The 14,786-nt window shown below is 47.0% G+C and overlaps 1 protein-coding gene across 1 annotated transcript in view; it reads left to right on the top strand.

Annotated features, from left to right (window-relative positions):
• The first annotated feature begins 7,244 nt into the window (after positions 1 to 7,244).
• LOC124008898 (protein mono-ADP-ribosyltransferase PARP14-like) overlaps positions 7,245 to 14,786 on the top strand; it is a 7,653-nt gene continuing 111 nt past the window's right edge. Inside the window, exons 1-3 of the mRNA XM_046320493.1 lie at positions 7,245 to 7,600; positions 11,814 to 11,926; positions 12,428 to 14,608. Coding sequence (XP_046176449.1) covers positions 7,429 to 7,600; positions 11,814 to 11,926; positions 12,428 to 14,608 — 2,466 coding nt within the window. The 5' untranslated portion in view covers positions 7,245 to 7,428. The remainder of the gene's footprint in view (positions 7,601 to 11,813; positions 11,927 to 12,427; positions 14,609 to 14,786) is intronic.

The raw sequence follows: 14,786 nt of genomic DNA, 5'->3' as shown, positions 1-14,786 counted from the left end.
TACCTAGCTACCTGCTTGTATCTATATTGTAGTCAAGATCAGAGCTCAAGCAAGCTCATTTTGTGACCTAGCTAGCAAAAACAAAAAAAACTGTGTGTACCAATGTTAATCGAAAATACAAGAACAACACAACAGGACATTTTCCTTAATCCCACCTGGCCTATCAAAGGTCAAGATGGAGCTAGCAGCATATTGCTTGCACCTATCCAATACTTCCAGATCTACACAACATGTTTTATAACGGCTACAGGTTCACTTGGGTTTCAGGGATTAGTGCATATGGACCAAGGTCCAGGGCTCTGAGTCTTGACCCAGATCAACACTGCATTTATGTGGTCTAATGTCCAACGCCACAATAACAACAGACTCTATCTGCTATTAAGTATAGTAGGGCAGCCTATACTAGGGTTAGTAGGGATCAGGCTTTCAAGGCCTGTCATGGCATGTAGGGCATTGGTCACCCACCATCTTTCTGGAAAACCACAGGGTGTGCAGGCTTCTGTCCCAGCTAACACTATGAGGCAGGGGCGTCACTTTCACTGCCCTCCCACATTCTGAAAATGCATTTTTGTTCCCCCCCGGTTTATCATTGGAATGTGATACAAAACGAGGAAACGGTGTGCTTTTGGACCATGCGGACACCTCCGAGCGGTCGGGTAGGCTGTATGGAGTGTTTATCCGACTGGATAAATATATATAATTATGTCCCCCCTCACTTCTGAAACCAAAGTTGCGCCTCGGCTATGAGGACTAATACAGGGTTTGTAAGGGCTGGGCTTGACCCCATTGCTTACCCCAAGACTCTACCTGGTTGAATAGTATCTACTGTCCTGTTTCAGGTAGGCATGCTATGCATGTTGGAGCAAAAACCAAGCCATGAGGTTGAAGAATTGTCCATCGTGCTCCGAGACAGGATTGTGTCGAGGCACAGATCTTGAGAAGGAGCACTCCACCAATCACCCTGCTTGGAGTTTGCCAAAAGGCACCTAAAGACTCTCAGATCATGATAAACAAGATTCTCTGGTCTGATGAAGATTGAACTCTGTGGCCTGAATGCCAATCGTCACATCTGGAGGAAACCTGGCACCATCCCTACAGTGAAGCATGGTGGTGGCAGCATCATGCCGTGGGGATGTTTTTCAGTGCCAGGGACTGGGAGACTAGTCAGTATCGAGGGAAAGATGAACGGAGCAAAGTACAGAGAGATCCTTGATGAAAACCTGTAAGGTCAACTTGGTTGAAGGCTTTGGCAAACTCTGCTATTATTATAGTGCATATATAATGGTCTTACTTGCATTAGTGGATTTTATTTCATGTCTAGGAGGCTGACCAAGACATTTGTCTTCAACCTGCCCTTTTGACATCCAAGCTGTCTTGGGTGGCTGTGGGTGTTGTGGTGGTGCCCATGCCAGGCCATGCCCGGGGCCGGGGCGGGCTGTGTAGATAGCAGCTGAGCCGCTCTGCTCTGCCCTCCCATCAGACACTGGTAGGTGGCAGCCTCGGCAATGGAAACGGACCCAGGAACAGGTGAGGAATGGATGAGGGGGACGACACACAGAAAGACACACACACACGGACCGTGTACAGTACTATACTATAACAAGCAGGCTTAACATCACGCACACACATATTTTAGTTATTTACACAAGGCTCCATGGGAAGTGAAATGTGTAAGCCTATTTGATCAGACCCCTTTTGACTATCAGTCTGCAACTACCATAAGACGTCCATATCTTCTTTCTTCCCGTCCTCACTGTGATGCAAGATACCTGCCTGTAAATCTTCTCTCCCAACTTCTCTAACATAATAGAGGTTAGGTTAGTCAGATAAATGATTGATGTGACTGAGGAGGATTGGAGATTGTATATCTTGTCTGAAATATTTCCCCTGAGATGCAAGAAGGTATGGCACACACAGAGGAGAGATATCTTCCACTGTTCTGTGCTCGCCACAACATGCTCTCGCCACAACATGCTCTCTCTCTCCCTCACATTCACGCACGTACACATTCCTCGCTGCTGCAGACCCTGAGTCCCAGTCTGTTTGTGCCCTCATGGCAACACTTTTTCCCTCATGGTGATGCTAAATGTTTTGGCTTGGCAATGACAGCAATGGAGTTGGCAAGATCACTAATCTATGACCAGGCTACAGAAACCTAGGCTTATTCACCACAAAACACATTGACACTAATCCCACTGCCTGTATGTCCCACTCCATCTAGGAGCAGGAACTGCCATTCTCTGCCCTCATCACGTCAGAACCTGTCCGTCACTCCCGGAGCCCTGACCTCTCATTGGACAGCAGCCTGCTGTTGGAGTTCCTGCTCTTCCTCTACCTGCTGGTGGTGCTGTTCGTTCAGTACATCAACATCTAAAGGACCATCATCATCAACCAAGTCTGAATGGTTCTACCGGCATTACAGCTGTAGAACACTGGAACAATTCTGGAATACTGGAGTTAAGGTTGCTGACCATTTTGCCACCGATTGGATGCTGGAAGACATCGGCCACAAGCTCGGAAAGTATTCAGACCCCTTCCATTTTTCCCCATTTCGTTACGTTACATAAAAGGTCAAGGGGTCTGAATACTTTCCGAATGCACTGTATATACTTCCATTGTCCATACAAAAACATGCACACAAAGTGATTAGGATAATCTGGTTTGGTTATCTCTTCTATCTATCTAGGTGTAGTCACGCACCTGTCTGTTATTGTAAAGTGTGTGAGCCTGGGATGTGTTCTGTAGAGAACAACATTTTTCTATGAGATAATATCAGTACGTTAACATGACCTTTATGAATTATGAAGCCTTTATGTGTGTTATGTTTTTGTTTTATTACATAAATGCTTCAATATTCACAAAAAGTTACATTACCTAATGAACATCATCTCAGAGAACAAAACGTATAAGATCTCCTAAGCCCGTATTTACAACAGATCTTATTTTCTGTGTTTAACCAAAAATCCTACAAAAACAAAAAATTTCCATAGGCTTTGTCCATCCAACCATGGCGGAGTTAGTGCCTACAAAAAGACGCCATTACTATTGCCCTTATATAAATATAAATGCAACATGTAAAGTGTTGGTTCCATTTTCATGAAATTTTCCATGCGCACAAAAAGCGTATTTTTTACTCACATTTTGTGCACAGATTTGTTTACATAAAGTGAGCATTTCCCCTTTGCCAAGATAATCCATCCACCTGACAGATGTAGCATATCAAGAAGATGACCAAACAGCATGATAATTACACAGGTGTACCTTGTGCTGGGGACAATAAAAGGCCACTTTAAAAAGTGCAGTTTTGTCACACAACACAATGACACAAATGTCTCAGGTTTTGAGGGAGTGTGCCGTTGGTATGCTGACTGCAGGAATGTCCTGTCCAGTCATGTGAAATCGATAGTTTCGGGCCTAATGAATTCATTTCAAGTGACTGATTTCCTTGTATGAACTGTAACTCAGTAAAATCTTTGAAATTGTTTCATGTTGCGTTTACATTTTTGTTCATATAAAAAACACATAAAGGCTTCATAATTCATAAAGGTAATTTTATTATTTATTATCTCATATAACAAAATATATAAGATCTCATAAACCTGTGTTAACCTCAGACCTTATTTTTTTGTGTTTATTCCAAAACCCTATTCATTCCTAATACATTTTTTTGAATAGGGATGGCTGTACGAAGCAGAAGTAACTCATTTCCAGGTTTTAGGACTACAAGCTGGCAAGCTCTATATGGCATCCTTCAAACTCAGAATACGTCCGGCTCCAAAGAAATATGAGGATGATGTCAGCGCTATCACTATCTACCTGTTTTAATGGGCACGTTTGAATGGTAAGGCTAAAGCAACCTACTGTAGATGAAAGTTAAGGAGCGTGACTGAGACGCCCGCCATTTGGTGCAACACAGACCTGGTGGAAGGTGTGGTGAAAAAGAGAAAACACTGTATGTACTACTGAGTTTTGATGCCGAGTTTTTACCAGATAAAGTCAAGTTAAGGGGTCAGTTATCCCGTGAAAGCTTTTGTCCTGAACTCATTACTGTGTTTTAGGTGTCAAGCTCATGGTTATGTGGCAGCACTGTGTAGGCTGGAGATTCCTAGATGCAAGAAATATGCAGGAGGACATGAGACAAAGGAATGTGCAGCATCGATGGGAAAAAGTGTGTGTAAACTGTAGGGGTACCCAGGGTGCTGGAGATCAGAGCTGTCCAGTGAGAGAAAGGCAGGTTGAGGCAGCCAGGATCAGAGTAGTGCAGAAGGTGTCTTATGCTGAGGCAGTGAAGAGAGTGGTAGAGGAAGATGGGTCCAGGTTGAGGCAGCCAGGATCAGAGTAGTGCAGAAGGTGTCTTATGCTGAGGCAGTGAAGAGAGTGGTAGAGGAAGATGGGTCCAGGTTGAGGCAGCCAGGATCAGACTAGTGCAGAAGGTGTCTTATACTGAGGCAGTGAAGAGAGTGGTAGAGGAAGATGGGTCCAGGTTGAGGCAGCCAGGATCAGAGTAGTGCAGAAGGTGTCTTATACTGAGGCAGTGAAGAGAATGGTAGAGGAAGATGGGTCCAGGTTGAGGCAGCCAGGATCAGAGTAGTGCAGAAGGTGTCTTATGCTGAGGCAGTGAAGAGAGTGGTAGAGGAAGATGGGTCCAGGTTGAGGCAGCCAGGATCAGAGTAGTGCAGAAGGTGTCTTATGCTGAGGCAGTGAAGAGAGTGGTAGAGGAAGATGGGTCCAGGTTGAGGCAGCCAGGATCAGAGTAGTGCAGAAGGTGTCTTATGCTGAGGCAGTGAAGAGAGTGGTAGAGGAAGATGGGTCCAGGTTGAGGCAGCCAGGATCAGAGTAGTGCAGAAGGTGTCTTATACTGAGGCAGTGAAGAGAATGGTAGAGGAAGATGGGTCCAGGTTGAGGCAGCCAGGATCAGAGTAGTGCAGAAGGTGTCTTATGCTGAGGCAGTGAAGAGTGGTAGAGGAAGATGGGTCCAGGTTGAGGCAGCCAGGATCAGAGTAGTGCAGAAGGTGTCTTATGCTGAGGCAGTGAAGAGAGTGGTAGAGGAAGATGGGTCCAGGTTGAGGCAGCCAGGATCAGAGTAGTGCAGAAGGTGTCTTATGCTGAGGCAGTGAAGAGAGTGGTAGAGGAAGATGGGTCCAGGTTGAGGCAGCCAGGATCAGAGTAGTGCAGAAGGTGTCTTATACTGAGGCAGTGAAGAGAATGGTAGAGGAAGATGGGTCCAGGTTGAGGCAGCCAGGATCAGAGTAGTGCAGAAGGTGTCTTATGCTGAGGCAGTGAAGAGAGTGGTAGCCCGAGGCTGAGGGATGCTAAAAGGATCCTTGTCAGAACACCAAAGTCAATAGAGAGTGCAGGGCCGGTTCCAGGCATAAGCGACATAAGCAATCACTTACTTAGGTGCAATTTCGAAATTTGGTAATGCATCAGTAGTTTTTCTCTTGTTATGTCAAGTCACTGACAGTCACTCAAATAACCATGTCAGCTAACCGTTTTTAGATTGGTAGTTAGTCTAGCCAGCTATCTAAACTTGTACATTTTTCTCTCCACCCCATCACAAAATGGGTAGAATTGCACACAATTAGCTGTAAAACAGTAACAAATGATCTGTACCCATGGCAAAATGTGTAGAATTGCAGGAAATTGACTTTAAATCAAATGATTCTCTCCACCATCAAGAGGGGGGGCCACTAAAATGTTTTGCCACGAGGTGAGCCCCCCCAACCAAATCTCGCTTAGGGCCCCCAAAAGCCTACAGCCGGCTCTGAGAGAGTGATAGGAATAAAGTGATTCAGTATTATTATTATTTTTTCATGGCCATGATTGTCAACTGTACCGCAGGAATGGAACTTAAATCACAGAGGATAGATGTTGTGGTGACAGCTGCAGAGACGTGCTTGGGTATATGAGATTTTACTGTATATGAGTTACAAGGTGTTTTGAACGATAGTGTCCTGTCCTTCCAGGTGTAGGATCAGATTGGGCAACAGTAGTGCAGAGTAGTGGTTTTAATGGGTGTAGGGTTAGTTGGTTGGGCAATTTTTTCATAGTGTAATGAATTTATAATACAGAATAGTAAGCTAAAACACAAGTGGAGGCTGGTGGGAGGAGCTGTAGGAGGACGGGCTCATTGTAATGGCTGGAATGGATGAAACGGAATGGAGTAAACATGTGCTTTCCGTATGTTTGATGTGTTTGATGCCGTCCCATTTATTCCATTCCAGCCATTACAATGAGCCCGTCCTCCTATAGCTCCTCCAACCAACCTCCAATGTGATGCACATCCAATACATTAGGTGGCGGCATGCACCTACAACATTTGTTTGCGGACCGCCATAATACCAAAGAAGAAGAAGAAAGTCGAGGAGTGAAGTCAGGGGAGGTGCATCTGTGACAGCCGAAAGTCGTACACAAATGTGATTTTCCAACAGCAAAGCTCAGATCAATATGACAGTGTTGCAATTGTTTATACAAGTTTTTCTTTATAATGTTGACCCCCATATCACACCCTCACAAACTGAAATCATATGTGGGTAGAAGGAATTATACAACAAACAAAGTGATGAGGCTGTTTGTATGTGGCTGCCGCTGCTATGCAAGTGACCTGTGTGTGCAGGTCAGGGGTGTATTCATTCTGCCGATTCAGTTGAAAAACATTTCTCAAACGGAAGGAAACGAAACAGGGATAGACCTGTCTGAAATTGTCCAATAGAAACTTTTGTTTTGTTTGCAAAACATAACGTTTTTCAACTGTTTGGACTAATTATTACACCTTAGATCAGCTGGATGCTGAGAAAATGTGATTATCGTGTAGTAGCCTAAACCTATCATTGATATATGGAGCTGGGTGAATGGAATATGAATGAGTCATCCAATATACTGTGATAGTATGTCCACTGAATACATGAAGTGGCATAGTTGGTTCCTGTTTAAGTCAGGTTTTTGGCCACGTTCGCGTGGGTCAAACAAAAACAAGCTAATAATTGGTTGACAATAGGGCCACACACAATGCAGGGGATGGCTGGTAAAGAGCAACTGCAGAAACTTGCAGTCGAATGCAGTCAAAACTACATTACCTATGATCACATGATTTTTGTAAAGTTCATGCAGTCCACATTAGGGGCAAGTCGGACCATTTTTATCCCCATAATGCAACACACTTTGAAAGGCGGTGACCACATGACAAAACTGATCAACTTGAACGTGCCCAACGTCTATGTTGCCAAGTAGAATACAAAAAAGTGTGTTTCTTTTGCGAGAAGTGTGCTCGCGCGCTTCAGCCTACATTGATTGGCAAGTTCACCTGCAAAAGAAAACTGACATTAGGCCTGATGATCGGTAAACGGTTGTGCTGTTCGAATGAAACTGATTTGAGACCATGTACAGTAGCTATTAGAAGAAAGCGAATAGGCTACTTTAAGTTACAATATGGAAATGTACAAATACCCCGTTTTCTTCGAGGTCCACAGTCTGGATCCAGCACAGAAAGAGAAGTTAGAAAAGTACTTTCAGGTTCGCCGTAAATCTGGTGGTGGAGACTGCGGACCGATAGACAATGTTGGTGACAACGTTTACAAGATCGCATTTATTGACCGGACAGGTATAGAAATATTGAGTTTACTATTTGAACTGTACTTGAGACTAAAGGTGAAACGTAAAAAAGTATCTTAAAATGTTTTCCTGTGGATAATTCTGGAACAGTTTCACTTTCACATTTAAAATTTTAAAGCCAAAATAAATCCAGTTTTGATTTGATGGAAATACATAACATCTTTAAAATGCTATTTAAAGCTATATAAATCAATAACTAATTCAGCCGTTGTCACAGAATCAAACTAGCTATGATTTATTCTATATCAGTACGTTTTGAATACAAATTCCAGTTTTGATTTGATAGAAATATATAAGATGCCATTAAAAGTGGTATAAATCCATAACTAATTCACCGTTTGTCACAGAAACATCAAACTAGGTCTGATTTATAGAATCAATGTCTAGCATACGTTTACAACCATTGTTTTAAGGAAAGTTCCAGTGTAATTAAATCAAGTTTTCAAAGCGCTGGCAGTGCATTCAGACTTCTATCACCCGAAGCATGTGCACAAGATGAATATACATGCAAGCCATTCGTACTTGCAGAGCTTGTGCACCTGTATACAGGGTTCTGTTCCTGCTTCAGATGAGTCTGATGGCACCACCACCCATATCCGGTACTTCAGATTAGCTCAATGACCATTTACTTAGCCTCTGACGCAGGGAGTAGGAAGCAGGTGCAGTTAGTGAGTTTAATAACAATGAACGATAACAAAACAAGAGAAGCATCTGACATGGAAACAAAAAATACTACCTAATGACAAGAGTGCTATATAAAGGGTAAGTAATCAAGGGAGTAATAAAGTCCAGGTGTGACTGATAATGAGATGCAGGTGTGCGTTGCCAGGACCGGTGGTTAGTAGACCGGCGACGTCGAGTGCTGGAGAGGGGGAGTGGGAGTAGATGTGGCAGTTCCCCCCGACACTCAGCCCCAGCCGCAGGACGACTCCGACCAGGAGGACAGCCCATTTTGGACACAAAGGTGGAATTCTCGGGTGATGTTGGGATCTAGAATGTCACCACTCCTCTGGACTGTACCCTTCCCAGTCCACCAGGTACTGGAGCCGACCCCCATGACATTGTAAGTCTAGGATGGATCTGACGGCATAGGCAGGGCTTCCCTCAATGTCCGGGGGGGAGGGGGGGGGTCGTGGGGGACGGCATCAGCCAGGGAACCAGGAACCACTGGCCTGAGAAGGGAAACATGAAAAGATGGTGAGAGCTGGAAGTTAGTGGGGAGTTGTAATCTGTAAATAACATTGTTGACACTCCAGAGGACCTTGAACGACCCCACAAACCAGGAACTCAGCTCCTTACATGCCAGGTGGAGCGGGAGGATCCTGGCAAAGAGCCGGACGCGATCACCAGGATGGAACATGGTAGCCTCACTGCAGTGGCCATCCGCCTGCTCTTTCTGACGATGCGCTGGAGTCTCATGTGAGCATCTTTCCATACCTCCTCTGCGCGCTTGAACCACTCGTTTACCACAGGAGCTTTGGTCTTGCTCGGAATCCATGGAGCCAGGGCTGGCTGATAACCCAGAACACACTGGAAGGGATTCAGCCCGGTGGAGGAGTGTCGCAATGAACTCTGGGTGTATTCAGCCCAAGGAAGGAATCGGGCCAAATCCCCCTGCCGGTCCTGGCAGTGGCTCCTCAGGAACCTCCCCAGCCCCTGGTTCATCCTCTCCACCTGCTTGTTAGACTGTCGCCGGTACCCAGAAGTGAGGCTGACCGTGACCCCCAGCTTCTCCATGAAAGCCTTCCATATACATAATGTGAATTGGGGGCCACGATCCAAGACAATACCATCCGGAAGGCCATATTTTATTTTAATTTAACTACGCAAGTCAGTTAAGAACAAATTCTTATTTTCAATGACGGCCTAGGAACAGTGGGTTAACTGCCTGTTCAGGGGCAGAACGATAGATTTGTACCTTGCAACCTTCCGGTTACTAGTCCAACGCTCTAACCACTAGGCTACCCTGCCGCCCCAAAGGGACCGGTGGAAGACCTGCTGAAGACCTGCCTCATCGACCTGGAGAGCATTAGGGCGAGATGAGAGAAGGATGAAATGGCATGATTTAGAGAATCTGTCCACTATCACCAACATGGTGGTAAAACTATCAGAAGAGGGGAGATCAGTGACAAAGTCAATGGACAGATGAGACCAGGGACGCTGAGGCACAGGAAGGAGTTTCCCTACTGGAGGGTCCCAGGGGGATCTGGATTAGGCACATACAAAATAGGAGTTAACATAATGAGTGATGTCCTGTGCCAAGGTAAGCCACCAGTACTTTCCAGAGATGGACTGAATGGTGTGGGTGATACCTGGATGTCCAGGGACGACAGCTGTGTGCCCAGGTCAATAGCTGATCCCTTATCCCTGTGGGAACGAAGGTGTTCTCAGGAGGACAGGTGGCACATGGATACAATTTCTGTGGATTACCTTGGCATTGGGACAGAACCGCCCACAACCTACTTCTGAGGCGTCCACCTACACCACAAAGGGCAGTGTGGAATCTGGATGTTTAAGCAACGGGGCGGAGGTGAAATGAACCTTCAGCAGGCGAAGGACAGCCAGACAGTGAAATTTATACTAGGAAAGGTTTGGCGAAAAGTGATGAGGATCGAATGCTCATGCCAAACCCAGGAGACGGATGATCATGTGGCTGTCCCTCTGCTCTTGTGGATCCCCGCTTAGAACATACCGGACACCGTTGAAGCTGGTGCCCCTTCCGTCTACAACAAGGACGCTGTCTACGACGGCATCGCTCAGCTGCGGAAAGGCGTGTCGCCCCCACCTCCATGGGTTCAGTCTCTGACTCAGAACGATCAATGGAGGAGGGAGAGAGGCAGTGCAGGTTCCGACGCTCCCGAAGCAGGTTATCCATACGGAGGACCATTATGATGAGGGTGTCCAAGGATAGGTTATCATCGCAGCACGCTAAACTCCTTCTGGACCTCTTCTGAAGAGGTTGCAGAGCGCCGTCTCATTCCAGCTGCTGGATGCTGCCACTGTCTGAAAGGTGAGCGCGTACTCTTCCGCGGTCTGGCCATCCTGCCGTAGTTGTAGTAGGCGCTCAACCCCCTCTCGAAGACCACCCTGAACAGAGCCATGAACCCCACATAGGAACCCAGCTTATCCTCTCCTCTCTCACAGATGGCCGTGGCCCACTCCAACGCTCGTCCTGTCAGCAGAGAAATAAATGTGGCAACCTTGGACCTCTCGGTGGTGGGGGCTCCCATCTGATGAGCGAAATAGAGGGAGCACTGGAGTAGGAAGCCACGGCATTTCAATGGAGTCCTGTCATATTTGTCCAGGAAGGACAATCTGGCATTGTTGAACAGGACGGACAGCTGGATGGGCTGTGGTACTGGCTCGCTGGCTCGACTTGTGGTAGAGAATCCTCCGCTGTTTGGAGATGAAGCTCCTTGAGTAATGAAGAGGACCTCATCCATAGCCGTTCCCAAATGAGCCAGCTGGTCGAGGTGTTGACGAAGTAGGTGACCCTGTTCAGCGACCATCTGGGAGATGTCTTGATTGACTGCTGCTTCCATTTGTGGAGGTAGTGTTCTGTAACATAGACGCCGGGAGTCAGGAAGCAAGTGCAGTTTGTGAGTTTAATAACAACAAACAAGGATCCATAACAAAACAAGAGAAGTGCCTGACATGGAAACACAAACAACAATACCTGATGACTGATAACAAAAGAGTGCGATATAAAAGGTAAGTAATCAAGGGAGTAATGAAGTACAGACTCATAATGAGACGCAGGTGTGCTTGAAGATGGTAGCCAGGTGTGTGTAAAGGTGGGTTGCCAGGACCTGTGGTTAGTAGACAGACGACGTTGAATGCCGGAGAGTGGGAGTAGATGTTACAGAAACACAACGTTTTGAATGAATAGCCCAAAAAAGTTCATACGTTTCTATTGATTCAATTTATCAAATTAAATGATAAAAACATACAAAAAACAGATGTGTGAAAATGTTTTTAAAAAAGAAGCTTGTGTTATAGAAGGTTAATTAAATAAAATGTGTTACTGCTTGACAGACAGTGTCTCAATGCAATCATTACCAATTTGGGGTAAAAAAATTACCCCATTTGGTGCTTTTAAGATACAAATATGTTGGTGCTTTTAGTTGTTATTTTTATTACCACTACTACTATAACAACGACTACAACGGCAACATCAACTCATGCCTCTGTAACTCTTTCAGTCCAGGAGAGGGTACTTCAGAAACCTAATCATGTGTTGGAGATGCCTGGAGGACCTCTCTTCCTCACTCTGAGAGGCAGCCAGGAGCCTCCACCCACAACATTCAGCAGTCAGGTGTGACAAGACTTAACAGACTCACCTATACAGTACATGCAGAGTCACATAACCTGCTTGATAAGACATTTATGTTCCATAACATGAGGTCAAAACACACAGACGTCAATGCACTGTTGTTGTATTTACATCCCAGTAAACATAACGTTTAGTCATATATCATGGATCTGTCTGTCAGGTTATGACTTTATTATCCCTTCAAATGACGTCAAAATAGTCTGACTACATTGCATGTTTGGTTTTACTTATTGTTATAATAAGTAAAACATGAATTTACAATATGAGGAATGACATTAAAATAAATTCCAACTGAAAGCAATCTGTATTAAACTAACAAAATGGACAAATGCCAAACCAGTTGCTAGATTTCTAATATAATCCAGACGCAGCTGTACGGTTGACCTACAATAATAAATGAATAATAAACGTAGATAAAGACAGACATAATAATCATTAACAGTGGAATTCCCCAGGATTTACACCTTTTATCTCTGACTCTAGAGTCACCAGTCCCTCCCATTCCATCCCTCCCTCCCTGTCCAGACATCCCCACCTGGTTTCCTAGAGCATGAACTCCATCTAGACTCCTACCTCCTGAGATACTTGAAGGAGAGCCCTGGGGCTGGAAGAGACCTGCAGCAGCAGTTGTCCTCTCTGGGCTGCTCTGTCCACCTCCATCCAGAGGATGGGAGGGCAGTGGTCAGAAGCTCAGGCCAAGCTGGGTCATGTGGAGATGGGGTTGGGGTGGGACCATGGAAGGTACAGGTCGAGAGACTGTTCAAACAGCTCCAGGAGCGGTACACATGCCACTATGAGGTAGACCCACGTAAGCTCCAGACTATGCTGCAGAGCAGTACCCTGGGTTCGGAGGATGTGAGGGTTTACTGCGAGGCAGGGGAAGGGTTTGCGGTGGTGGTTGGGGAGGGGCCCGAGGTCCAGGCCAAGCTGAAGGAGCTGGAGGCCTTCCAGGGTCAGGGTCTGAGCTCCTGGAAGCAGGAGAAGATCAGCACCACCTGTCGTCTGGGACAGTCCAAGCTCCGGCTTCTAGGTGAAGTGATAGAGAAGGATCTAGGTGAGGCTGTTCCAGGGGTGAGGGTGACGCGCAGTAACTCATCTCAGCTGGTGCTGGAGGGGTCAGCAAGTGATGTCCGGACAGCCAGACAGTTAGTTACAGATAAAATCTCTCTGGGTCTGGAGCGGGTGGTGCCTGCGGTGTCCCCCCACCTCCTGTCCTTCCTGAGGGATGAGTATGGGAGGCCTGGGAACCTGAGCAGTCTGCTGGGGTTGGGACTCCATGTGGAGGTAGAGTTGGGAGATACAGAACTCAGTCTGTTCTCCCTCTCCTCTGGGAAACTGGAGCAGGCTGAGAAGGATCTGCTGAGGGAGTTTGGGGAGGAGAAGATCGATTTGCCCAAATGTGGCACCCTGCCATCTGAACTGAAATCCAAGCTTGAGAAGAAGGTGAAGGAGATTAACCAGAGCAGATGCAGGGTGGTGGCCAGGTATGGTCCTGGGTGTAGAGTGCAGTTGCTGGGCCACGTGAATGAGGTTAAGGAGCTGAGGGAGGAGATCGGGGCCTTTCTGATAGACCAGTCCAGTGTGGAGGAGACAGTGTGTCTCCCTTACCCAGAGATTGCTGACCACCTACCAGAACTGCTGGAGAGGATCGGTGTGGAACACACTGGGGTGACCCTCTACCCCTCAGCCTCAGCCATCCACCCCACTGTGGTGCTCTGTGGACCCTCTGTCCGGGTGGCCCAGGTTAGGGACAGGTTGGGTCCCGCTCTGGCCTCCTTGGTTCACCAGACTGTGACCATAGACCAGCCGGGGGCGCTACGCTACTTCCAGGGCCTGGGAAGGGAGTACCTGGGAGTGGTTGGTCGCTCTCAACACTGCCTCATCCAGCTGCACAACCACGGTGGTGTTGCCGGCGGAGCTCGCGCCGGACCAATACTGGAGGAGATGGTCACAGCCACCAGCTATCGCCTCCAGCAGGGGCTGCAGGTTGTGGTACGTCAAGGTGACATCACCAAGGAACAGGCGGATGCGCTGGTGAACCCAGCCAATGAGGACCTGGATCACGCTGGTGGCGTGGCTGCAGCTCTAAGCCGTGCGGGGGGGCCTGAGGTACAGCAGGCCAGCAGGGATCTGGTTAGGCAGATAGGGAGAGTGCCCACAGGTACAGTGGTAGGGACTACAGGAGGGAAGTTGCCTTGTAAGATGCTGCTGCATGCAGTGGGACCAGTAGGGGGCAGCGTAGGTGGGAATGAGCACCTTCTGCTGGAGAAGACAGTAAAGGCAGTCCTGGATCTGGCAGAGACCCTGGAGCTCCAGACCTTGGCCATGCCCTGCATCAGCTCAGGGTTATTCGGCGTTCCTCTGAAGGTGTGTTCTGAGGCCATAGTCTCTGCAGTGAGGGACTTTGGGAGGGAACAACACATCCTTACCAAGGTCACTCTGATTGATGTGAGAGGAGAGGCAGTGAGAGCCATGCAGGAGGCCTGTGATAGGCTGTTACAGGGGAAGAGGGAGATTCCTGAGTGGGAGAGAATGTCGAGCACCACCACGACCACTATACATGTTCCTCAGAGAGACACCACTGCTGCCTCCACCAGGGGACCAGCTGCTCCAGAGGTCTGTGTCCAGGTGGAGATCATCCAGGGAACCATAGAGAAACAGCAGGTGAGAGAGAGAGCCTCAATGTTCCCTTTCACTTTTACACTTCGTCTTCCTTTTTTTCTTACCCTTTTACTTAATTTCTTTATCTCTCCGCCCTCTCTCTGTCTGTCTCTCTGCCTGTCTCTCTGTCCCTCTGTCTGTCCCTCTGGCTGTGTCTTTGTCTGTCTGTCTGACTGTCTCT

Source organism: Oncorhynchus gorbuscha, linkage group LG21 (genome assembly GCF_021184085.1).
Source record: "Oncorhynchus gorbuscha isolate QuinsamMale2020 ecotype Even-year linkage group LG21, OgorEven_v1.0, whole genome shotgun sequence".
Classification (NCBI taxonomy): Eukaryota; Metazoa; Chordata; class Actinopteri; order Salmoniformes; family Salmonidae; genus Oncorhynchus; species Oncorhynchus gorbuscha.
This window is presented reverse-complemented; position numbering and strand designations above follow the sequence as displayed.